The sequence below is a fragment of the Panthera pardus genome, unplaced genomic scaffold, assembly GCF_024362965.1.
Source record: "Panthera pardus isolate Hobbes unplaced genomic scaffold, ASM2436296v1 HiC_scaffold_20, whole genome shotgun sequence".
Classification (NCBI taxonomy): Eukaryota; Metazoa; Chordata; class Mammalia; order Carnivora; family Felidae; genus Panthera; species Panthera pardus.
In genome coordinates, this window is record NW_026526766.1 from 83,835,548 (window position 1) to 83,861,457 (window position 25,910).

The window sequence follows — 25,910 nt, forward strand, 5'->3', positions numbered from 1 at the left end:
TCTTAGCAATAGGACTCAGCTAAGCTGTGCCGGATTCCTGACCACAACCCTGCGAGGTAATACATGTTCTTGCTGTTTTAAGCCACCAAGTTTTCGGGCAATTTGTTATACGGCAATAGACAACTAACACACGGACCTTTTAAGCAAATTTCCTAATCTAACTGCATCAGTTTTGACTCAGGTATTGTATTTCTCAGCTCTAGAATTTTCATTAGGTTCTTTTTAAGTAGTTTACATTTCTTTTTGAGTTCTTGTTTTTCTTTAAATCTTTAAACACATTTCTAATAGCTGTTTTAAAGTACTCTATTTTAAAGTGCTCACTTGCTAGTTGTGTGATCCCTGCCACTTCTTGCTGTTTCTATTGATTGACTTTTCTCCTGGTTATAGGACACATTTTCCTGCTTCTTTGCATATCTAGTAATTCTTTATTGAATGCTGGACACTATAAACATTACATTGCGGGTTTTTTTGCATTCTGTCATCATCCTTTAGAGAATACCGGATTTTATTCTAGCAGCTAGTTAATTTACTTGTGGATCATCTTCACCCTTTTAGGACTCGTTTTAAAGCTTTATTGGGCAATCACTAAATATTGTACACGTGAAACTAATATAACACTGTGTTAACTTACTAAAATTAAAATAAAAACTAAAAAAAAAAAAGCTTTATTAGGCAAGGATTAGAGCAGTCTTTAATCTAGGGGTAGTTTAGCCTTACTCCTAAGCCATGGTCTTTCTGGAGTCACTGCTACAAGTCCTGTAAGCTACAAGTCCTGGAAGCTCCCCTCTCGTTGGTCAGAACTCCAGATGATAATGCCCAGTGGTCGTGCTTTACCAGGCTTGTGAGGTCCCACCACAGGCACGCACAGCTTCGTATACAACAAAAGATTCCAAGGTGTCTTTCTGGATCTTTTTCTCAATGTAGCTTCCTCCTCTCCACATTTAATTTATTGTAAATTTCAGCCTCCTCCAACTCCGATTTCTGTCTCCAAGCTTGGTGAGCCTGTTATACTCTCCTTGGGAAACCCTGAAGAAAGCTGAAGTGATAGTAAGTCTCACCTCATTTGTTTCCCTTCTCCCAGGGCTCATAGTCCTGTACTGCCTGTTTTCCAGTGTCTGAAAACAGTTTCTTATATTTTGTACAGTTTTCCGGTCATTTATGATAGAAAGGCTAATCTGGTAGCAGTCACCCTATCCTGGAAGTTGCCTGTGGGAATCTTGTATGCCATACATACTTTGATTTTAATGAACGAATGGCTTACTTTTTCCATGTCTATGAGAATAACTTAAAACCTAAGCACCCCATTTATTTATTATGAAACACAATTTGGAGCTTGGCAGGAGGCAAGGGAAACAGATTTTTCCTATCATTTATCCAGCTGAGAAATCTTTCACATAGTTTTTCAGTAGGGAACAGTCTCTACCCTTACCCTCTTCTCAATTAGGAGCTCTTCTGATGTTAAAAATCAAGAAAGAAAAAATCTGAAGAAATGGTAATCAAAATATAGGAAAGTGGAAAATGTAAATGTATGCAAATTTCCTATTAAACCTGTTTTGTTCTTATGGGTCCATAACACCCAAGTCAACAACTAAGCAAAAACTTAATAGCAAAAGGAAGGCTTTTCCCGGGAGGGAAAAAAGTTGATACCCCAAACTGTTTTCTACTCTAACAAATATCAATATTCCAATTGACACAAACATATTCTTTGTTCATCAATAAGTCCTAGGGAAAAAAACGAAGTAAGTTTACAAAAAAGATAATGAAAACCCACTGGATATCTCAGCACCAGCCAATTTTCCTCAGAAACACAATCTTACACATTATGTAGTTAGCAAACACGCCCCCAATAGCTCCTATGAGCAACTGTGGTACACGATAATGAATATGGGAGACGTGTTGTTCTTATCACCTGTCTGGGGCTCAGAGCAGAATCTCCTGCCTCCTAAATTCGTAGAGCGTTGACCTTCCAGAGACCACACACTGTACCAAAGCACCTCTTTTCCAGGAACTACAGAGACAAGCACACTGGTCCCATCTATCATATGCTGAGGGCAAACTGCAATAGTAGGTTAAGAACAAGACGTTGGGTTTGCCTTTTCACTACAACCTTGAGAAGTTCTCCGTTATGCCTCCATATCTCTTTGTTGAATGGCCACACTTGCTCTTGACTGATTCCAAATTCTAGAAGCAACTTTTAAATGCTTAAGGTGCCAGACGGAGTTAGACAGTCATTGAGCACTGACGTTAGCCCCTGGACAGCAGCTGCTGGATCTCTAAAGGATGCAGATGGGAGCATACACAGGCATGCTTAAGTGCAAACATCAGGTGTCAGTTAATGACCAGGTCAATGGCACACACGCTGGGTTGGTTCCCACTGGCTGAGTTCTCAGGGGCCTGGCCAATGTTATCCAGCCCCAGAGAACCGTTCCCTGAAGTATAGTGATGGCCTATTTAAAAGCAGATCACAGCTTGAGGTTACTGGAAACCAAACTGGGTCAGAGAACCTAAGAATACAGCCTGGCAGTAGATGATGCACGCTGGCCCCACACTTAAGAGTTTTCCCCCACCTTTATTCTCTGGCACACCTCGGGTCCTTCCCTCCCACACACTTGGAAAATGGAGGTGGTCCCCCTGGTTGCCTAAACCCATCTCCCCAGCAGCTTCCTTGTTTTGGAAGGAGATGATAAATAAATCAAAATGCACTAAGCAGCACTTCCACAGGCACTCGCCTCCTCCACTGAACGTGCACCTCATCAATCACACTATTGTCTGCTTGAAAGGCGAGCCTTGTAAATGTCATATCCACTCAGGCCCAAGGAGAGGCGCATCCAAATGCAGCAAGGAGTTTTAATTGGATAGTGTAATTAAACTAAAAAACCCCAGCAGACTCCCTTTGACAGGATAGATGAAGACCCCTTTTAATAGGGCTAGGAAACATATCTGTTAAAAGGATGAGGCACTGCCTGCTCCTGATTGTGCTCCAGAGTACTCTTATGAAAAGGCAATTCAATAACTGGGGCATTTACTATGTTAGAGTCCATTGTGTTCTGTAATCTAGCAGTACTTACCGTATTTGATCTGGAACTTATGAAATAAGCCCTCGTCAGAGAGTAAAAACACTACATGGCCCATCCACCTGATGCCTGGAATGCCCGGGCCTCCTGGGAATCAACAGAGCCTCAGGACAGCCTGTGGTCTTCCTGGGCTACAGGTCCGTGTGAGTATAAAGGCCAGTGCCTTACTTACTGGGGCCTACAGCACGCGGTGCGGTCAAGGCCATCCACCCACTCATTCAGGGGCTGCAGCTCTTTCATCCAGGGGTGGCTAACGTCCTCCTCACTTCTCTTTCATTCTCATGAGCAACTAAAGAATGACAAAATCCTTGGGTATCTCCTGCCATAGGAACTGGAATGCCTGTCACATCAGCGTGTGCGTGCGTGTGCACACGCGTGTGTGCATGTGTGCATGTGCATGCTTGTTCTCTGCTAGCATGACTACCCCTGTCAAATAGGAAGAAAAGAAATCAGCGGATCAGAGGATTCAACATATGGATTGGGGTGTACCCAAGTGGATTTTAGCAACAAAACCCGAATCCTTCTGTCACTCTCCCTGTTCTCTCTCCTTTGTTGGGACAGGGGGTGGGGGATGCATACACAAGCGCATTCAAAGATACACACACACACACACTAAAGGCCTGCAGCTCCACAAGCAAGGTCACAGAATTAGTGGGGACACATGAAGATGTTTGTATCTGTGCGGGGCCGTCTTACAAGCAGACCAGAACAATCCCTTTCCGAAGGAATGCTAGTGTCCCAAGGGCAAGGTCAGGGAACTCAGCATTTGGGTGGATCAGGAGAGCCTCTGAGCTGGGGCTGAGGTGGGGTACCGAGAGATTTCAGACTTCCCCATCTGTAGCTTTCCAGAAACAGTGAGATGCTTTACTTTATGTACAAAACCTGGGCCCTCAGACTGATTTTTCTTTTTTAAGGATGGTGAAGGTTTGTTTGATGACTGCTTTTACTCCTCCATAAAGCCTGCTTGGAGGTCTGTTTGCAAACCTCTGAACAGTCTCAATACTGGTGTTTCACTATGAGTTGATGAACCCATTAAGGACATATAAGCGAATGCTTATAATCTATGAAAACTGGATACTGAATTAAACCATCAAATACCTTTAGGTTTAAATGAAAACTACATAAAAGCATTTCAGCCATCAATTTGGCTATCACTTCTGGCCAGTATGAATTCTGCTGGAAAAGCTATTTTCGTGCAGATGTGGAATTCAATGGGAAAGACTGACTCGTGTACCAACATCAATCAAAATGTCGACTTCCCTGGCAGCTCTCAACAGTAAGGCAGGTTCAAAGGTCACAGGATAAAGAAAAAAGCCAAGCTCTGGTTCAGCTCTAATATCTCCTCGGTAGAAGTCTTGCAAAAGTACCCCCTTCTGTATTAGCCTTGCTTTCATTAATCTTCTTGCCATCTTCTTTAACTAGTCATGCAGAACCGCTCGATAGCAAGACGTATAATGGGGAAGGCCCTGTGCCTATTACCGCGTTAACATTCTCTTAAGCCCCAGTGTAACAATGGAACGAGAAGGCAAAGGGAATCTGCAACTGCAGGGTGCGGTGCAGGCAATTCAATTACAGCCTGGGCTTACCTACGTACTTCGGACCTATAAAACACGAGAGGCCTTTGTGTCTAACTGGCCTGGTCATTAAGGTGGCTGAAGATCACAACAATGCTGATCTTTTCTATTTAAGCTAAATCAATGTGGACAAATCATTATTCAGTAGCTTTAATTTAATTAGTAAATTAAATACACTACTTTACAGATCTTGTCAAGTACTTATGAAAAGAAAGATTCATTTAAGCGGGAGGTCACCAATAAGCCCAGCTAATTTAACTCATAACCTTAACTGAGTCTCATCTCAAACATCCAGCAGGTTCTATTCACGAGGGCTTGACAGTCTCTCGCAGTTGTGGTTAACTCATGATGCCAAAGAGTTCCTATCCTGTATCCACACACTGTTTTGGACAAACAAAACAAAACAAAAACAAAAAACAACAATAAAAAAAACCAAACAAGCAATCCCCCACCAGCATCAACAGAATCAGATTTCCTTTAAATTATACTATTGCAAGAGAACATAATCAGGTTACCTCTATTATGTTGCTTCCTTAAGATTTTCTATTATCTATACTTAATTGAGATACAGCGCTCTTTTCAGCTATAAAGACGACAGCTACTTTATTAAGGTTTAAATCTGATTTCTTAATGATAGGCTGCTTCCTTTGAAGCCTGGAAACCTGCACAACCTTCTCATGATAAACGCAGACCTGGCACGGTGGAGGCTGGTACTTCATTTAAATCCAGCCTGAGAGTCTCTGAAGGGCGCTAGTTTAAAAAAAAAAAGGTGCCTTGCTTTTGTTTCAGTGTTGGAGTTTGAGGCTGGCACTTAAAAAGAGAGCCCACTGCATCTAAAGCCTAGGTTTGGACCTGTAGAAGGATGGAGAATTATCTCTCTGAGATAATTTAGCCATGGTAGTTTCTGATACGGAGATATTCTCCCCTCCTATGTGCCATATACATATCTGTTCACTTACGATGAATTAAAATTAATTCATCTTCTAGAGGTTTGCGACACCCTTCAAAACATCAAAAGGTACCCTAAGGAGTGGCAAAACCAGACTAAGAAGTCACTGATTGCAATAATAATGACAGCGTGCAGCCTTTCTTCCCCCCTCCCAACCTGGAAAGGCAGAATTTATTCTCAATTTCTCTGGGCTTTTGATACACAGATTTTCTCAACTAACTGGTGAGAGTCTATATTTATACGTACAAATTTCTTCTAAGGCATGTATCTATTTAGTCATTAAGTTCCAGATCCTTAAACACTCACAGGGACAGAGCAATAAATCTTCCCTCTGAGAACACAGCCTAAGACGGAGAAGTTAGGAGAAGGAAAGAGAGCCACAGAACTGCTCTTCATGGAGCACGGCTGCAGAGTCCGGGTCTTTCTGACCCATGGTATGTGTAATTACGGGTCTCACTGCGGGCGCTCCGTTGCTCAGTCCCTTTGCCAAGTCCTCTATTCACATACTTTTTGGATATGGTGTCAATTAAACTTGAGCTGCGTTCCTTATGACGACCAAATTAATGGTTTGACAGAGGCTTTCTCAATAAACACTGCAAACTGGCCATATTCGAAGGTTTTAAAAACCATTTCTTTTCTGCTCAGAATTCTGACAAACATGTCTCAAGACAGACCAGGACAACTTCATTATCCTTCCAACACTTACTGCCTTTTTGTAAAGAGGCTGTTTAATAACACGTCTGCTGTTTTCACAACTACATTATTCCAGTTGGTCACACGTTCCAGTCTTCGGCAGGACGCTTGTGTTACGAGAGATAAAAACATGAAAAAGGAAATATATTGCAGAAATCAAAAACCTTATCTACTTCTAGACTCTCTCTCTTTGCCATAATTCATTCAAGAAGGCCCCCAGAATAATTTTTGATGTAAACTCAGCTACAAACATATATCACTATGCTGATAAAAATCACAGGCTAAACTTGGGAAATATAGTGACTTTCATTTCTTGAGTGCTGTTAAAATAACTTTTTTTCTAAGGTTCAACAGACACAAAAGATAAAAAGGGTTACCATTAATCCTTTAAAAAAAGAAGAGGAAGAAACAGCCCCACAGATTAATTCTGTGGTCTGATGATGGTCTTGAAGATGAACTTTTTAGATTAAGTCACTGAATTAATTTGATGAAGATACTGGAAATCATAAAAAAAAAAAATAACACAGCATCAAGCTGATTGAGTTAGTACATCTTTGTTTGGGTACTTTACAACATAAATTATGCTGAGTAACTTTTGGTTTCTAAATTCTGGCCACATTAAGTTCAATTCGAAGATAGCAAACATTCACGGAGGACAACTCTGTGGGCACTGTGCTGCAGACTGAGGACACAGAAAGCAGTTCCTGGGTCAATTAGTTCAGCAAGGAGATGGGGGTGGGAGAGAGGGACAGACTTGAAGTCGATACATATGGCACAGCGTGAGAGCTACTGTACCACAGGCGTGTGCAAGCTCCTGGAGACAAAGTCGTGGAGAGAGCCTGACCCTAGAAAGATGAATGAGCCAGGCCTGAGGAAGCAGAGGTGCCTGTCAGAGGGAGAATCAGGGTGGAGGCGTATTCCAGGTGATGGGAACAGCAGAAGCACAGAATTCGAGGTGTGTTCGTGTGCGAGCAGTTCACAGTTGACTGCAGCTCAAGTTCAGGATGGGAAATTATGGGCTATGAACCTCAAGTGGTCAATGTCTTTAAGGGCTATGCTGAGGAATCTGGATTTTACTTGGTGAGCCTGTAACTTTCAAAAAACTTTTTTTTTAAGTAGCAAAATCCTTTTTATCGGTTGACTTTTTTTTTTTTTTAAAGTAGGCTTCACACCTAGTGCAGAGCCCAACACGGAGCTTGAATTCACAACCCTGAGATCAAGACCTGAGCTGAGATCAAGAGTCAGACGCTTAACCGACTGAGCCACCCCCGACAGACTTTTTAAATGCAGAATCCCCAAAGAGAAAATAGTAGAGCTCTACTGGTTGAAGGGGAGTCCTTATGCCCAAACCTGCCCCCTCCCCCATCCCCAGACCTCTGAGGAACATGGTTTGGAAAGCACTGACAGGGCACAGGGACATAGGAAGTGTTTGACTGGGCCAGTGCGCTCCTTTGTTCAGGCAAGTGTCACAATTTTTAGACCTCGGGAGCCAGAGTGAGAGAGAAGGAAACCTCTTTACGACCCACATGTGCGGTTTTTACACAGAACCATCCAGTAGGTCTGCAAACATGACAAAAGACTCTCTTGCTGGATTGTCAATATTGCAAAGGTGGGCCCCAAGTCTGCTCTGCATCCCCCAGGCTTGGAACTTGTGGTCACTGTCACAGACGTGTGCTAATCACTTCCTGACTGACTGATGGCCAGAGGCAACCGGGAGGTGCTGTCTGCATCCTTTCTTCCTTCCCTCTCACACTGGCTGTGCTACACCCTTCACCTTTCGGTGCCCGAAGCACACTCCTTGGCAAGTGAGTGTCTTGATATGAGTGTTAAGGGAAATCTGAATCCCGTTTCTAGTTCTTTCCCTAACCTTTCTACTCCAGCTTATCCCTCTATGCAACATGTGATTGCCTTTCATTTTTCAGAGACACGGAGAATTTATAAAATGTTACTTTTCAAAGCATCCTGAGTTCTTGGGAAGAAAGATGCTAGAACAATGACATCTTTATTGGCTGATAAGCTGCAGTGAGAGGGATTAGGAAGATGTTTATCTAAAGGCAGAGGCAAGGGCCCCAGAGCAGCAAGCAATTTTCTCACCAGCCCCTTCTGGCAGCCATCTTGCAGGATCTCCTCACTGGGATGACAGGAATGGCAGCAAGCTGGGGGGAGGGGGGGGGTGGGTGGGCCCGGCCTGCCTCCTTCCCCTCGGTACCACTAGGTTCTCCCTTCTTGCCCAGCTGGAGCCTCACAGGTTGAAAGGAGGAGATTGCGTAGCCCAGCATAGCTGGATCTGACCAAAAAAACCCCACCCATAAAGGAGGCAGTGTGGCAGGTGCTCTGTCTGTACGCCTCCCTCGGGTTTTTTTTTTGCTTTTTAGGTCCCAGTTTAGTCAGTATTATCTCAAAAACTTGAACCATATGATAAACACTTGCTGGCCTTTACATTTCTTATTGTTCCTTTTGAGTACGTCATTCCTTATAACACTTGTTCCCCAATTCAGCAGGCACTGGAGTAAAGGGATTAACAAAAATCATGTCATTCTCCAAAGTTACTGAATCAGAACCCGCTGGGGATGGGCCCTTGGATAACTGCATTTTAAACAGGCTCTACAGGCGATACCGATACGTACCAGGCTCTGACAATAACTGTCTTGTAGCCTTTCCCAGGCAGCTAACAAATTCTTGTCTACTTTAAACTTTTTTCTCCCATGGAGGAACTTCAGTGTGATCTGTGTCCTTTCTGCCTCTCGATGGGACTGAAGTCTTAAAAATGATTAATCTAAATGCTACACTCAATTACTTAACTGCAAAAATATAATATGCCAAAATATACAACCAGACTGTATCTACTTTGATAATTTAAGCAGAGGAGTGCCAGCCCAGCAGTGATCTCTTCTGCAGGACCAGGCAGGAGTTTAATTACGAGCTGGTAGGTCATGCAGCTGCCAATAATCTGGAGGCTGTTGACACTTCCGGCTTGATGGATATCTAAATCTAGTCTTAGGCTGCCACAGGAAATCTCCCAGCCTCCCTCGATCTGGAAGGAAGGCAGGTCCAGGTCCGACTGCCCAAGTCCCCCAAATGGGAAGAGGAAGGGAGCACAAAGTGAAATGAGGGCTCTGGGGAGTCCAGTTCTCAGCAGGAACCTGCCCCCAGGCCCCTAGTCCCCAGGGCGGGGCTCTGGAGGTCAGGGGCCAGGGCTGTGAGGTTCTCTGCTGCCATCAAGACGGAACAGGATGGGGGCTCATGTCAGGCTCTGGGCACCATAATACAATCCTGTCTGATTAAAAGAAATTTCTGGTAATGAATTAAACAGACCCAAGGAAAAAAGGACACGGTGGCAATATATTCTCCCGGCACCCAGCACACAGAGGGGAAGAGGGGGAAGAGAGAAAGGAGACATAAATAAAAGGGACTACTCACTGGGGCTTTTTTCTTCAGCAAGGTCACAGGCACAGAGCAGGTCAGAATCGATTGAGATGGGTTTCTGCTTAATCCAAAACTTAGTGCTGGCTTTCTGATTCGTAACAGGGTCTATCTCTACTTTGTCTCCAGAGATACCTGTAAGGCCGGGGTGGGGGGGGGGGTGGGGGGGGGGAGGGGGAGGGAGGGAAGGACAAAAAAGAAGCCACAAAAAGTGGAAGGTGTAAGTGATTTCGGTGTAATCATTTGACCTGTTTTGTATATTTTAAATTAGATGAACAAGAGCTCTTCCTTAGGGCTTTGGGGAATGCCACTGGCTTAAGACAGCCATAAGGAGATTCCAAAGGGCATACAGAAGATGCACAGCTTGGTTTCCCGCGTGGGTGAGTTGAGGGGAGAAACCACCAAGAAGCATATAGAAAGGTTAAAAAAACATGCCATCCTAGATGCACTACAGATACAACGCAGGGTTCACCTGCATAGTTAACCCTACATTATACCTCCGTATGGTAATGAAATAAACCATAACATAAAGTTCGTTAAGAAAAACATTTTCATCAGTGGTCTTCTTTTTTTTTTAATACACTAAAAATAGGAAAAATCTATCTTTGCCCTTCTCTGACACTAAATAATTATCCAAGCTATATTGATTGAGAGAAGTCACAGGAGGATCAAAGGTCCTTTAGATAAAACCTTCCAAGTTCAAGTCTTGGAGCTTTGCTTCAGTCTGCGGAGGTCACTGCTTCTCCAGCGTAGGGAGAAACAGCACTGGGTGTGAGATTTATGCAACAAAGACTTTATAACAGGAATGCAGCAGGTTAAATACTGGCACTGTGGGCTTCATTTTCAGAGCTGTGAAAGACATAACATACTGTACAGTCACTGGGAGCAAAGGTGTTGGGAGAACAAAGGTGATGCCTGGGATGAAAGGTGTCCTAGGATAACTGTGGCGACGCACAGCAATCGCTCTCCCAGGGTCACTGAGCAGCGTATGCTCGGCCTGACACACACGATCTAGACTAGATGCTCTCTTTTTCCTCTTTTGCTGAAAATTGAGGAATCTGTTCATGAAGTGAGACAAAAACCTTCAATATGCCTTCCAGAGTGGGCCCCAGGTAGAATCTTGAAAGTAACTAATATTTCAGGCCATGGTTTAAAGGTCAGGGGCAAAGTGGAAAAAAAGCAAAATCAAGCAAAGATATAAGAGATAATTAAAGCCATCAAATGTACATACTGTAACAAAAAGACAATCAGAATTAACTCGTTTTGTTCCATGGATCACCTCAGAAATTTTTCAGTACGACGTTGAGAAAACTTAGTAGGCCAAAAGGAAAAGCAGATAAAAGAAACAGCTCAATTAAAAACAAACAAAAAACCCCCCAAAACACAATGACCATAGTCTGTGAGCAAATTTAAAATTAAGCAAACGAACAAAATATATATATATATATATATATATATATATATATATATATATATATATATATATATATAAAAAACCATTCTAGTGATGAGGTCTGCCACACACTCCATTTCTATTTTATTTTCTGACTAAAGAAATCCCAAAGAGCGGTCAGACAAAGGCAGGAGACCATACAGACAACACCGGTCTCGTCTGCGGTCTTCACGGGAGACGATGCGGCACAGTTGCTTAACCCTGGTCATTACTGTGTGGTCTTTGGAAAAGATGAAAAACTGGTATATTTTTATTAATTGAACGCTGGAATTTGTCATTAGACATATTTCAGGAATTCCATATTTCAATCAGGCATAATGTCATAAGTCCAATGGACTCCAGCCGTTCAGGTCTAGATGATTTCAGGAGGGTGAGAATGTATCAGGAGACCAGTTTCATTACATTTCACTTAAAATAGATTACGACTACCCAGTTACACTCCTCCCTCCAATTTGGCCATTAATTGTTAAAGATCTGGACATTTCTATAGTTCCCTGAGAGAAGAAAAGTACTTACGCCATGGCTGCTGGTAGCAAGTGCGTTGGTTTTTTTTGTTTTTGTTTTTGTCCCTCCTCCTCCTTCTTCTTATTTTGACATTTATAACAGTCAAAACTGAGCAGAGCAAAATAAATGTGCATATCTCATATGTGGAATAAACCCTGCCCCACATTCCTTTCCCAGAAAGGGGGGGGGGGGGGGAATCATCACCAGAGAGACACAGCTTTAAAATTTTGTTCTACGGCCCTGCGACTCCTGAAGCCGTAGTCAGTCAATATTGTTAATGTACCTTGTTAATTTGATAGGATTTGTCAGGTAACTCCACTGGAAAATTATATAAAACTGTTCCAGATGAAAAGATGATAGTGACATGAATTAAAGTGATAGAACAATAGTGGAATATAAACCAGAAATGACACCCAAAGTGGCTGTTGATTTATTGCCGTACTGAGTTTGGTTCTGGGCTCCCATGTATATTAGTGCTACAAATCTGGGTCCATTTAGCAGAGGGATGCTCATACATACATCACCAGCTCCTGCTCCAAGCCAAGGTCACTCCCCATGGCATCAATCTTTTCAACAGAGCCTACTTCACAAAGCAGGACTTTTGTAACCATCTCAGATGTAACAGACTCTCGTCCTCTTTCATCTTTCTTTTATCATGTAAAGTACACTTTAACTTCTATTATTTTTATCTGCAAATTGTTACTGTATAGTTCATCCATTTCGGGCTGTATCTCTGCATCAATTGCCTACTCTCTGCATGGCCACAAAAACACTTTCCCAATGACGCCCTTTCTGGGGGTTATTGTGCAGTCACTGTTCGCAGAGGGGAACCCCAATTCTGGCGTTTGGGGATGAAGATGTGGGAGACTGAATGCATTAGGTTCAAGATGGGCAGGCAGGTGGAACACCATTTAAACAACTGGTGTGTTCCAAAAAAGTTGCCTGTAAATCAGATTTTTTCCGAATCAAATCACATTTTCCCACTGACTTCTAGTTCCAGAGATACTTTATATTCATTTTGGATTGATCTGTAATTGGCAGGGGCTCCCAACACTTTAGTCTGAAGTTTCTCTGCCCTGCAGGCTTTCAGTCAAGTAGTTAATGATCTGTAAAACACTCGCCTGCCTGGAGGAGTCACTATTTAAAGGAACCTGTAGGGGGATCTTTCCTGATGGGAAAAATCCTTTTGTACATTAAATAATCTCACTGTACTTGAGATGTGTGTGAGTCTCAGCTTCATAACACAGGGCACACAGCCCACAGGAGCTGATCTGTGCTTGCTGGACAAGTGACAACCCTCTGCTTCCAGTTTGGCAGGCCCTGGGGCGGTGTAGCCTTGGAGCCCATTCTCCTGGGCAGACCCAGAACCCACTGCTGAGGACAGTCTGCAGAATCTAGCCTGGAAGCAAACACAGACCTCTTCTGTCCCTGCCTTGGGGGTCCAAGGTCTCCTTCTTGGCTGGAAGGAGGAGGCAGCCTGGTGGAGAGGAGACCAGTTAGGAGGCTGGCACCACAGTCCACGCCAGGGGCAAAGAGGGGTGAACATTACCTGGCACCAAATATATGTTAGCATGGTTAGAAATCCTGTGTGCACGAATTCAAATCTCACAACGCCCGGATCAAATTGGTTACTGTATTTATTCCTATTTTATAGATGAGAAAATGGAAACCCAGGGCGGTTAAGTAACTTGCCCAAGATCACACAGCTAAAATGGGGCAAAGCTAGAATTTGGAGAAAGTCAGAAAATTTGGTCCCAAAATCTGTCCTCTCAGCCACTATGCTATTCTGCAAAAAACCATGCTTGGTATTTTCTATAACATGCACTAGGAGAGGTGAAGGTACGTGTCCAAGGTTGGGAAGCTTTTAAGTGGAAAAGCCATTTCATGCCCAGAGCGATCTTGTTCCTAAGTATGGCACTTCCCACTGCTCTGCATGGACGCATTCAGTTGAGTCCCAGATGTAATGAGAAATTCTGCTCAGCTAGTCTTTAGTATCCTCTTTCAATGTTTTTCTGTTTTTGTTTTTTGTTTTTAAAGCGGGGATGGACAGGAAGAGAAGGAGAGAGAGAAAGAGAGGGAGAGAAACCCAAGCAGGCTCCACGCCATCAGGACAGGGTCCAATGTGGGGCTTGAACCCATGAACTATGAGATCATGACCTGAGCTGAAATCAAGAGTCGGACTCTTAACTGACTGAGCTCCCCAGTGTCCTTTTTAAATTTTTACAAAGGAAAAAATAAACATTCAAATGTGCCAATAAATGCACACTTATTTTTGTTCAGACATGACAAACTGGAGCATGAAATCCTAGCAATATTCTTCTTTATGACCAATGAGCGTGGTTTTAATTTCCTTGGCTAAAGTTTTTGTGTAAAGTCACCGAAGGAAAGGCAGAGGCATTCCTTAAAGTGTCACTTACACAGTATGTGTAAGTATTTCAAATTATAAACACATGTCTATGAAAACAAGGGAAGTTGGCTTTTGTGAAGTTTCCATTTCTCCAACTTAAATGGCCAACAAAGGAACAGTTAATCCAACTACGATGGACTACAACACAACCACGAAAAATTCTGTATGAGATAAGCTTGGACTTGGAAAAATTCTTCTGAAGCTAAGTGAAAAGAGCAGGAAAAATATTTATAGAAAAGAGATCAAAAGGATACGTTCCCAACGGGAACAGTGTCAATTCTGGCTAGTAGGATTAGGTCCTTTCCTTTTCTGTGTTTTTACAAAACAAAAAATTCACCCGAAATAAAAACAAACATCATTTTAGGAGCTGACATTTTCTTGGTTTCTACTCAGAATTCAGTACCCTTTCCCAACTTTTATGGTGTGGGGAAGGCAGTATGCTGAATCCGGTAACTGATAGTCATGAAGGCAAATCCTACATAAAGACCTACTTCCATCTAGCAGTTCTCAAGCACCCACGTGGCTGGGCTGCTGGGAAGGGCTCCCGTGGCTACATTATGGCCACCCTGGGGCCACTCTCACAAAACGCTGCCTGGCAGGGCTTCACCTGACCAGCTGTGGTAGGTGAGGAAGAGAGCATGAGGGCTGGCCCAAAGCGGACAGGGTCAGCCCCTTCCCTCAGAAATAAGTGAGGCCAACTGTCTCCTTTAACCAGCTCTCCCCCTACCCACTTATCCATAGCCATCCGTCATGACCTTTTCATGCTCCCACTTCTGACAGCTTCCAGATAGTGAGTCAAACCTCACTGGAAGCAAACTATTACGCCAACTGTCAAAGGTGGAAAACAATGCCTGATTGCTGTCCTAAGTCAATGCCAGCATATAAATCCTTCCCTAACAAGACAGCTCAAAATAAACAAAAATGCAACTCTAATGTATATACAACTCTCTGGGGGAAACTATTTGTCCAAGGCTTTAGAGTTATCACAAGGAGACCCTTGTCTGTTTTAACTACCCAAAAGATGTCCATAAAAGGAAATTAGCATGTATATCATCTTCTGCTAACAGACTGAATATCTACTTTGGGCAGCTCTGTGCTGGGTCCTTTTGTGTTGACCAACTTACTGAGAGCTTACCCACTTCTATCTGGAAGGCAGTAGAGCCCATTTTATATTTAAAGGCAGTAGTGCAGAGAGATTAGGCATAGAGACTTCAGAGTCAGAGAGTCCTGAGTTTGAATATCAGTTTCCTTAATTCCTAACTATGTGACTTTGGGCAAGGTGCTGTAAAATGGTGATGATAACAGAATCTACCTTCTGGGCTTTTGTGAGGATTAAATAAGACTTGTAAAGTGCTTGGAAATAGGGCTTCACATATCGCTGTGACCTACGCCACTATTTCTCATGACTATCATTATCAGGAGTTAGGCACTGGGCTAAGGGATGTGACACAGACCCCGTGCTGAAAGTCTGGACAGGGAGCACAAGGAGAGCCGGGAGGGATGTGAACAAGGGATCTGCTTGGCCCTAGTCTGGGGGCATTATCTCTGGGACCTGCTCTACATCACAGCCTTGGAAGAACCAGGATCCAGAATGACTGTCTGCCTGGGGAGACCAACATTCTCGCCCTCACGCATCCTTACAATAACCTCCCATTACCAAGTGTCATTGGCCATACTTCTCTGCAACCTAGAGTCCATATTCGACACCAGGAAAACCGTTGTCACAGCTGGAGCAGTGGGACCACTCTTGCTAGGGGAACCCCCGGCACCTCCCAGCCACCTCCTAGGTCTCTAGATCTTGATTTTGCCAGCACATCCCCATTGTTGTCCTGAGTTAAGGTGCTTCTCCCTGGGTAAGCCTGAGCTTCCTCCTCTGTGAAAGGGGGTAACAAACAGTACCAGCTCCCAGGATGCCATGAAGATGGGGTGGCCTAAGCATGTAAAACACTCAGCAGAATGCCTGGCACATAATAAGCCTCGGGGTGCCTGGGTGGCTCAGTCGGTTAAGTGTCCGACTTTGGCTTAGGTCATGATCTCGTGGTCCGTGAGTTAGAGCCCTGTGTTGGGCTCTGTGCTGACAGCTCAGAGCCTGGAGCCTGCTTCAGATTCTGCGTCTCCTACTCTCTCTCTGCGCCCTCGCCCCGTCCCCCCCCACCCCCGTCTCAAAAGTAAATAAACATTAAAACAAATTTTTAAAAAATAATAAGGGCTCAGGTTTTAGTAAGATTATTACTGAGATGAACTGCAGAAAGGTGAAATGATGTACTTAGGCAGGGTGTATCAAGTCAGTAAATGGCAAAGCTGGGTTGAAAACCAGGTCTATCTGACCAACTCTGGGTTGTTTCCCAACCAGCTTGCCGCTTCCTACTGTCTCAGAGGCGCATGCTTGACTCCCAGGAGGCACAATCTCCCCTAAGGCATGCTTAAAATGCCCTTCTAAGAAGCTAAAACACCAGTTTGGCAAAAATTAGGGCATTTAATATTCCATGCCTCAGTGTATTTCCTCAGTTGTTATTTATTTGTTCAGACATCACGAGCTGTGGTTCATTCATCAATTTCCTACAACTTTGAATCTAAGACTAGAAAAGCTCCACTGTTGTTAAATCCTGGAGTAGTTTTTTATACAATTCTACAATCCTCTTGTCTTCGGGTTACCTAGAGCCTGTGAAAGCCTGGAAAAGCCCCTGGGAGTGCCAATGAACAACTCTTTGCTGGAGTGGATTGTGCTGAATCCACACAGCCAATCGATAGCATCCACAGAGCATTCAGGGAAGTCTTTGAAACTTGCCTGAATTTACACACAGGATCAGACACAAAGGCTGTTTGGGCTTAATGAGACCTCAGAGATCATCCAGTCTGGGGCTTTCATTCTCCATATGAAGAAATTGAGGCTCAGGGTGGGGATATGACTTGTCTGATGTCACCCATTAATGACAGCACTGTACCCGTAATTCACATCCCCAGACTATCAGGCCAGGGTTTAAACAGACCACCTCTCCTGTCTCAATGCATCAAGTTTATATAGTGGGTATATTCACATCATGAGCAAATGCAATACAGTATAAAAAGCACTGTCTCCCTAAGGGACCCCAAATAGGTAACAATACAATATTTTAGCCACAACTATAATGATACCCAGTGGAGCCTTACATTCTTGAGATCAAGTGGGGGTACTGGGCCCCAGAATCACTGGTTCCATTCAAGGGCTAATCATCTGAAACCTTTTGGGAACCATAGCTAAGAGCTACCAATTCCAATGTGTGGTCAGTTAGGGACTCGGTAACAAGTGTGAGTATACTTGACTAGGCCTTTATCCTTGGAATGAAAACTAAGCAGTGGCCTGAACAGGAATGAGTCCATGAATACACAGCTGTACACAGCACCGCATGGGCACAAGGGTGGAGCTGACTGGATGAGACCCGAGACTGTTCCACCCAGTAACACCTGTCCCTGGATGAGGACTAAGCTCTCTCTGTAAGAAGGCGTTTACAAAGATTTTGTACTGAGGGCGTTAGATTCCCAAACTAAACATTCTCCTGGCAAGTAGATGCTTCAGGTGAGCTTTCAGCGTCAGTTAGGAAGCAGTATGTCATTTCCTAAGAGCATTTGTGATTATCACCTACAGAGGGTGGAAAGACCAGATCTTTCTCATGTTCAGGCCCTGGTATCATGTTGGAGCTCAAGTGCCGAGGTTGAGGGCAGGGTAAAAGGAATACAGAAGCTGGATGGACACTCCATTATCCTATTCCCATTAATTTCATTATGCCAATGGCTCTCCACTTTTCCCAGTTCTCAAGGCTTTCTCAACCATCTGAGGAACCTCATACATTGTCATTAGTAGCCCTGGAGTACTCAACAGGTATTCTCAAAAGGGCAGATCTGGGAGCAAGGAATTAGAGGAAGGTACACAGTGAGAAAAAACCCCTAGAGCTTCTGACACTTCCTATCAGGGGATCTTTCCTCAACCCAAGTACTGCAGTAAGCACTAATCTGGTAAAAAATTTTTTTTCTGGAGGCAGTCTTGATAGTATTTGTCCTGCTATTTCATAAGCTCATTAGTACTTGTTAAACTCTATTCCAAATTTTGGTTCAGAAAATGTCACAACAGGGACAGAATAATCATGTGATACTAGAATTGCCATCCTCAAATTACTCAATGGACCCAGGGATTTTGGAGCTAAGTGTGATGAATGTCTCTCATGATCATTTTCATGTGTCTGAATGGAGGAGGAGATCTCCTTAGTACTCAGTAAGAAAATGAAACAGAAATAGGAGGGAAAATCAATTCACTTGCTAAGAACCTACATTTCCAGATTATGTAATTACTCGAACTATACTCCACAGGTGCCCCAAGTGGAAAATAACAGGGGCAAATATTTTATTCATAGAGCCACACAGCACCAGAGTGAGCCCAAGGAGTAAAAAAAAAAAAAAAAGTGCTGGCCACAGCTGCTTGCTTTCACTCAGTCTTGTGTTATTAATGTGCTTCTTAAGTTTGCATGCTGTATATTAAAAAATAGCAATGTAATGAAGTCCTCCTTGAGTGCTGGCTTGTAGGTATTGACCAGGGGGTTAAATGGTAAGTGCAACAGGACAGATAAACCAGGTTAGACAATAGATGGCAAATATGCTGCCTCTCATCATGCTCAGGCTCAGGGCAGGCATTTTTAATCAATCACAGAGTTTCTTTATGTTGCCCTCAGACGCAGCTCCAGATGCTGCCTCAGCATAATGCTCTGGGCAGCCATTACAAACTTGATTGGAGTCAGTTTATGAGATGAAACCTCTCTGCCTTCTCTATGATATGTGCTATTGTACTTGATACTTTTGATAAATAACTACCATGATCACAAGTGTTACGATTATACATATGGATTGTTTTATGAAGAGATAGTGGAGGCGACCACGAAACCTTTCAGAGAGATTTTATGAAACACTCTTTATCTGTAAATCCTATACAGAATCTGTACATCTTACACAGAATGATGTTAGGTTATATATGCAATTATGACGCAGATGGAATTCACGGTATATTACAGATTCAGTGACCTATACCTTTGGTGCCATGGGGATAGGTCTATACTGACAAATGATAAAGGGAAGGGATCAAGTTAGCACAGTGGCACAACTGTCAAGGCACTTCTCAGCCTCAGACCCTATATCAGGGACTCCAAGCCAACCTTCCCAGTAAAAACAAGCCTTGGACCAAGAGGTAAGGGGCAAGAAAGTCCTCTGGATGCCGAGATGCTGCATTTCCCAAATCCCATAATTACGGGGAGATTCTGACTAGCAGGCCCGGGATGAGATCAGGGACTCGGCGACTCTGATATACAGTCAGGGTCACAATCGCTGCTCTGAGGTACTACGTAATTAAGAGGTACCCAACGGTGGTATCTTGGCCTTCTCTGCTCCGTTTCTTACGTGGATTTCTGGCAGCCTCTTGGCTGGTGCATCACAATCCGGCTTCTACCAGGCGGCCAACAAATACTTACTGACAGAACGCTATGGGTGTCCTAGATCCTGGTTGGCATCCATACTTGACCCTTTGAGTTTGATTTTCTCCAAACCCATTTCAAGCTCTCAGCCTTGGCATTTTTGGCCGCACACGTCCTAGTGCCTGATCCTATGGTCAGGCACCCAGCATCAGACATATGGGTAGATCACATTAATGGAAATGACCTCAACGTGGTATAAGCTCAAGCAAGGGCTACACTTAAGGGCATCTGTACTTTTAGGCCCAACACAGAGAGGAAGCAGACAAGATGAAATATTCCAAGGACGTTTTCAAGGAATACACGAATGGTTAGGCATGACGGTTTTGTGTGGTAAACCTTCCAGGCTGGCACAGCAGGGATGGTGAATAGATTTCAACTTAAGAACCAACTTCAGGGGCGCCTGGGTGGCTTGGTCAGTTAAGTGTCCGACTCTTGGTTTCAGCTCAGGTCATGATCTCATGGTTTGTGGGCCTGAGCCCCTGTCAGGTTCTGTACTGACAGTGCAGAGCCTGCTTGGGATTCTCTCCCTCTCCCCCTCCCGCCCTCTCTCTCAAAATAAATAAATAAACATTAAAAAAAAAAAAAAAAAAAAAGAACCAACTTGAACTGACTGCGAGGGCTCGCTTATAGGGTTGTGTTAGAAACGATTCTGGGCCCAGAGGGAAGAAGGGCAGTGACTGACTGACAATGTGAACAGAGGATGGAACAGCGGCGTGCATGCTATGCTGACCCTGACCCCCAGATGCTAGGGCAGGGGGAAGAGTGAGGATGTGCAGAATCTCTGGAACTGGCCAACTAGAAGTAATCACTTCCTTCGTGAAGGAAACCATGAAACCTTTCAGAGAGATTGTTTGAGACATCCATGGCTTGATGGATTGGGTTCGCCGTATGGGACTGGGCTTCAGTCCCAGTTCTGTTACTGGGACTGGATACCCCCCTGTCTATCCTGATGGCTGGGGGGCGGAGGGGGGAGGGAAGGAAAGTTAGTACTTATTAAGCAATAGCTACGTGCCAGTCAACACTAAATTCTCTATGTGCATCACATTACTTCATTTACTCCTCCAAGCCTTGGTTTTTTGTTATGAAATGGGAATAACATCATCACTGCTCTGTGTGGATTAAATAAGGTGATGGGGGGAAAGTTCACAGTACACTGAAAATTGTCCTAGAGCTAAAGAGTATTAGTGTGATGACAATTTGCATTCAAGGCATAATATAGTAGTTAGGTGCAGGACGAAGCTTTAGACAGTCTGGATTCTGATCTCAGCTTCATTACTTGATGAGTAATTGTTCCCTATACCCTAGTTTCCTGATATAAAAAAATGGAGATAATATCAGTACTATCCAGTAATAGTGATATAATTATAGGAGACAATGAATATAAGAGTGATCAGCGAAGTGCCTGGCACATAGCAAGCACTTGATAAATAACTGCCTTTAAAAATTGTAATTCTGGGGCACCTGGGTGGCTCAATTGTTAAGCATCTGACTTCAGCTCAGGTCATGATCTCACGGTTTGTGGGTTCGAGCCCCGCATCAGGCTCTGTGCTGACAGTGCAGAGCCTGCTTGGGATTCTTTCTCTCCTCTCTCTCTCTCTCTCTCTCTGCCCTTCCCCCACTTGTGCTTTTTTTCTCAAAAGAAATAAATAAACTGAAGAAAATTGTAATTCTTCTTAATATTATTTACAAAGATCAGGTCTTTGCCGCAGGTTTCACTACGGGACTCCAATAAAGTTTTTCAATCACAGAAAAGTCTTGTGGAAAATCAGTTTAAGTTAGGGTCTTGCAGATCCAAATTTGCGTCCCTCCTCGCCTTTCTCAGAAGCAGATGGCAGATGGCAAAAACGGGAGCACGGGCCACGACTACCCGATCGGGAGACAAGCAGCTGTGATGATGCCGCGGAGCTGGGGAATTCTGATCGCTGCTGCGTGCTCCTGCGTACCACTGACTCAGAGTGGACGGGGAGTTTTCTGTGGAATCAGCAGGGCTACTGGGGAAATGCTGCACACAGACACTTACCACTTAGAAGAACTTGCCACAGGGGGCAAGTGAAATCTCTGCTCTGACTGACACAGGATGGATGAGCAGAGGAGACCATCCATCAGTGTCAGGAAAGATCTGAAGCACCTGGCTAGTCAGTTGAAATAAAATAAATTATTTACTGATCTCAGAATCCAGCTGCTCACTCAAATGCTCATAAAAGTGCGTTGTTTGCTGCCCTATCCTTTACAGTAGAGTCAGTTTTGGAAAGAAGGAATTCCTGGATTATTCTGCCGGTTTTTATTGTCGTTACTGTTAAAATGAAAGGGTGTCACCTGCTTCGCGAGGGAAAGGGGATCTGAAGTTATAGAACTCATCTACATGGCAACAGGAAATGAGCTTATTTATTAATCACATGGTATAGTACTCACAGGCAGAGTTTATGTAATTGTCACAAAATTCCTTAGGACTAATATATGAAGTTTCTGTTCATAATGCTCTGTTTGTAAGACTGAGTGTAGATTCGTAACTGAAACAGATATTCTGACAGTTGACCGTTCAGAAGCTCCTTGGAGCCATGACTCACCACCAGAGGGTGCCATGTGTACCACTGGAAACTTCCAGAGGTGACTGGGACCTGGCCTCTAGTCACACTTCTGAGAACCACTGCTCCAGGGAGAGATATCCTCACCACTGTCATCATCCACTTCTACCTGACAAGTGTCCTCCACTGTGGCTACAAGTGAAACTCTGCCAACAGAGCCACTACCTAATCTAAGTGATCAGGCTAATTTCAAGATGGTAGGCTTGGACAGAAAGCCATGGGCAAAATAAGTAACAGTGACAATAGTAACAACAACTAAGATGAGCCTCCTTTCAGAATACAGCTGCTCTGGGCCAAACACTTTATTCTATTCTACCTTGAAAGGTAAACATTAGAGTTCCCATTTTACAGATGACAAAAACTAAGCCTGGAAAGGGACTTGTCCAAGGAGACACTGGGGGTAAGTGGTAATGCTGGGATTTAAACCCAATCCTGACTACAGAGTTGGGCTCTTCCCACAGATCCTTTTGTGGACTTCTTCCTTTAAATGAATATACATGTCAGAATCTAATGAATTAAAGTTTGGCTTTTTTGCCTTTGGAAAAAAAAAACAGGGAAAGAAGCTCACGATCTTGGTAATCTTTCCAAAGCACTGCTTTTTTACCTTGGGGATGGGTGGATTTACTGATTGTGCTCCCTGGGAAAATCCCTGCCTTGTAGCCTGGACCTCTGTCTTGGCTGCAGTCCGGCTACTTACTGGGCTCCTTAAAACGAGCCACTCCTTTGTTACTGGGAAGGTACTGTAGGCAAACCCAAACTAGATGTCTGAGTAGCATTCTTATTTTAGTAAACTTTTAATTGAAAATATACCAACAGAAAATGCATGAGTTGTAAGAGTATCTATAACTTGACTTTTTCTTTAAAAAAATTTTTTTTGATGTTTTTATTTTTGAAAGAGAGAGAGAGAGAGAGAGCGCGCGCAAGCGAGAGAGTGAGCCGAGCTAGGGAGGGGCAGAGAGAAAGGGAGACACAGAATCCAAAGCAGGCTCCAGGCTCCGAGCTGCAGTGGGGCTCGAACTCATGAACCACGAGATCATGACCTGAGCCAAAGTTGGAAGCTCAACTGACTGAGCCACCCAGGAGCCCCGTGTAACTTGATTTTTTTCACAAAGTCTACATACCCATGTAATAGGTACCCAGATCAAGAAGCAGAACGTTACCAGCATCCCAAGTCTCCCCTGCAGTCACTACAGCCTCCTCTCCCAGCAGGATGACCACCTTCATTACTCCTGCACAGCAGATGACTGTATTTTTGGAAGGCAGCTACGCTCACCACTATAGCACCAACGCTATTTTTGTGTATTTTTGAATGGTACGTAGTGGAATAATAAAGTACGTACTTCTACCCCCCCCACCCCCTTTTCTTGAATCTGGCTTCTTTTTGAGTAGCCTCATTATTTTTATTTCTATAAGTACCAGGAAAAGCAGCTCCAGGAAGAAAAACACCAAAGAATTTTATGTTTAAGAATCGACATTAAATAAGCAATTTTTTTTTACAATTTAGATATTTAGCTTCCTCCCTCTTTCTCTTTCTTTTTCTTTCTTTCTTTTCTTTCTTTCTTTCTTTCTTTCTTTCTTTCTTTCTTTCTTTTCTTTCTCCTTCCTTCCTTCCTTCCTTCCTTCCTTCCTTCCTTCCTTCCTTCCTTCCTTCCCTCCTTCTTTCCTTCTTTTTTAAGGAGGCAGAAACAGGTCCAGAAAGAGGAAAAAAAGGTGGGTTGTGTGTTTTGGTTCAAAGTTACTGGGTGCTAATCCATCTAGTTAGTCTGTTCGAATCATCATCATCTTAGCAGCTGGTGTTTACTGAGGACTTGCTATGTGCCAGGTGCCTTTCTGAGTAGTGTGCATGTGTGGTGTCATTTCATCCCTGTAAGGACATCTGTGAGACAGGGATTATTATCCTCACTTTACAAATGAGGAAACAGAGGCTCTGAGTCATTTGCCTGTGGTGATACAGCGGACAAACGAGCCAGGGTTTGAACCCAGGCCTCTAGCTCCAGAGTCTGTCCAAAGCCCTGCCTCTCCACCACAAGTTCTCCTTTACAGGGGGTCCACCACCCGTCGGGCCCTGTACTAACTGCTTCACATGGCCTAACTTGCTCCCCAAGGCAATCCTAAGAAGTTGGTGCTACTGATATTCCCAGTTAGAATGGAATTGAGGCTCTGAAAGATGAAGGCACTTGCCTGACACAGCTGGTTACCGACAGAGCCACGATTCAGAGCTTTGTACATCCGAGGGTCCCCTCTTACCTACTAAGCTGTGCTGTCAGCGTGTTTCAAGCTCTAGTCAGTGAGGCTGGGAAGGAGTATTTGAAGAGATTTTTGAGGCTTATTACAAATTAGCCAGACTAACACCAGCATTACAAAAGACTTTACTATGAGACACATACGGAGCATTTGTGAGAAACCCAGAATCGGTGGGCCTCGACGTTGGAGCGCAAACCTCCCCCCTTCACACACAAGCAAACGAGGTCCGGGAAGGGGTGGCGTGGCAGAGGCAGGTGGCAGAGCCAGGTCCGCTCCCTGACTAAGCCTGGCACCCACACCTGCTCCCTGCTCCCCCCGGTGTCCTTTCGGAGGGAGCAGGTGCACTTCAGTTGGCCAAACCAGGGTTCTGCTCCTCACACTACCTGCTGTGTGAGCTTGGCCACAGACGTCACCCCTCTGCACCTCATTTACCTTCTTTGTTAGATGGGGAAGACACAAATACCCACCTTCTAGGTAGTTTTGCAGAGTATGTAAAGCACTTAGCACAGTGTTTAACACACAGCAGACACCTATAAATGACAGCCGTGATGATGATGATATTATGTTGACTACTACGAGACTTCTACTCTTGTTACATGTAAGTCAAAACAGAAATGTAGCCTTAATTGGAACAGATTAATCCCAAATATTTGAGTATATGTGCTGCCGAAGCGAGCACAGATTAATCCCAAATATTAATTGAAAGGTCTGGATTATTCGGTGAGGATCCAAATATAACTTCTGAGATCATTAAAAAGCTTCCTGAATAAAGTCATGAATGAATAAGCAATGAATTCACCTGAGTTAAAAAAGGCAAGTGGCAATGCTACAAAGCGGTTCTAAGGATAGCATGTAGAAAATTACAGAACGAAAAGATTTATGGAACTTCACAGAAGTCAATCAGTTTGAAAAGAGTCTCAGGTTAGTTCTATTTCTAATCTTCTGCTTCATAAAAAAAGAAGACAAGACAGAGCACTCAGGTGGGAAAAAGGAGGTACTTTATATTTCACTGTTTAAACATTTTCTCTGAAAACAAATTACCGTCAGTCATTCAGGTCACATAAAAGTCAGATGTTGTTTCTCTCCCTGTTTCTACACTGACCACTGATACGAAGGGTTCAGTCCATCATCGGTTCATGTACTTACTTACCTAACTGGACATCGGTGGTGAATCGCAGTCTGTGGATCATGCTGACTTTGAATGACTTGTAATGGTGACTGCTCAGCATATCCTGTACTGTAGCTATGTCAATTTGTGAATCCTCCTCAAAAACCCCGTCTGCCCTTGAACCTGGGGAGGAAAAAGCAGTTTAACACATAAAGATACATGAGGCTTGGAAAATGGTGTCTGCTTAAAATGCTCTGGGATAAATTAAAATAATATGGGCTATTTAATTTAGAGAAGAAAAGGCTGAGCGATGACTCAATAATGCCATTCCAGTAAACAGAGAATGGTAACATATTCATCATTCAACAATTAATACCACAAGCACTGCCTATTCTATGGCA

At 43.6% G+C, this 25,910-nt stretch overlaps 1 protein-coding gene across 6 annotated transcripts in view; it reads right to left on the reverse strand.

Annotated features, from left to right (window-relative positions):
- Positions 1 to 25,910, reverse strand: part of MAPKAP1 (MAPK associated protein 1) — a 243,021-nt gene that overhangs the window by 18,449 nt on the left and 198,662 nt on the right. For 5 of the 6 annotated variants that reach the window (XM_019421132.2, XM_019421131.2, XM_019421136.2 and 2 more), the window contains 2 exons: positions 25,552 to 25,692; positions 9,711 to 9,848 (listed from right to left, as the gene is read on the reverse strand). In XM_019421132.2, the coding sequence (XP_019276677.1) occupies positions 9,711 to 9,848; positions 25,552 to 25,692 (279 nt within the window). The remainder of the gene's footprint in view (positions 1 to 9,710; positions 9,849 to 25,551; positions 25,693 to 25,910) is intronic. The other variant, XM_019421134.2, reaches the window with a different exon arrangement.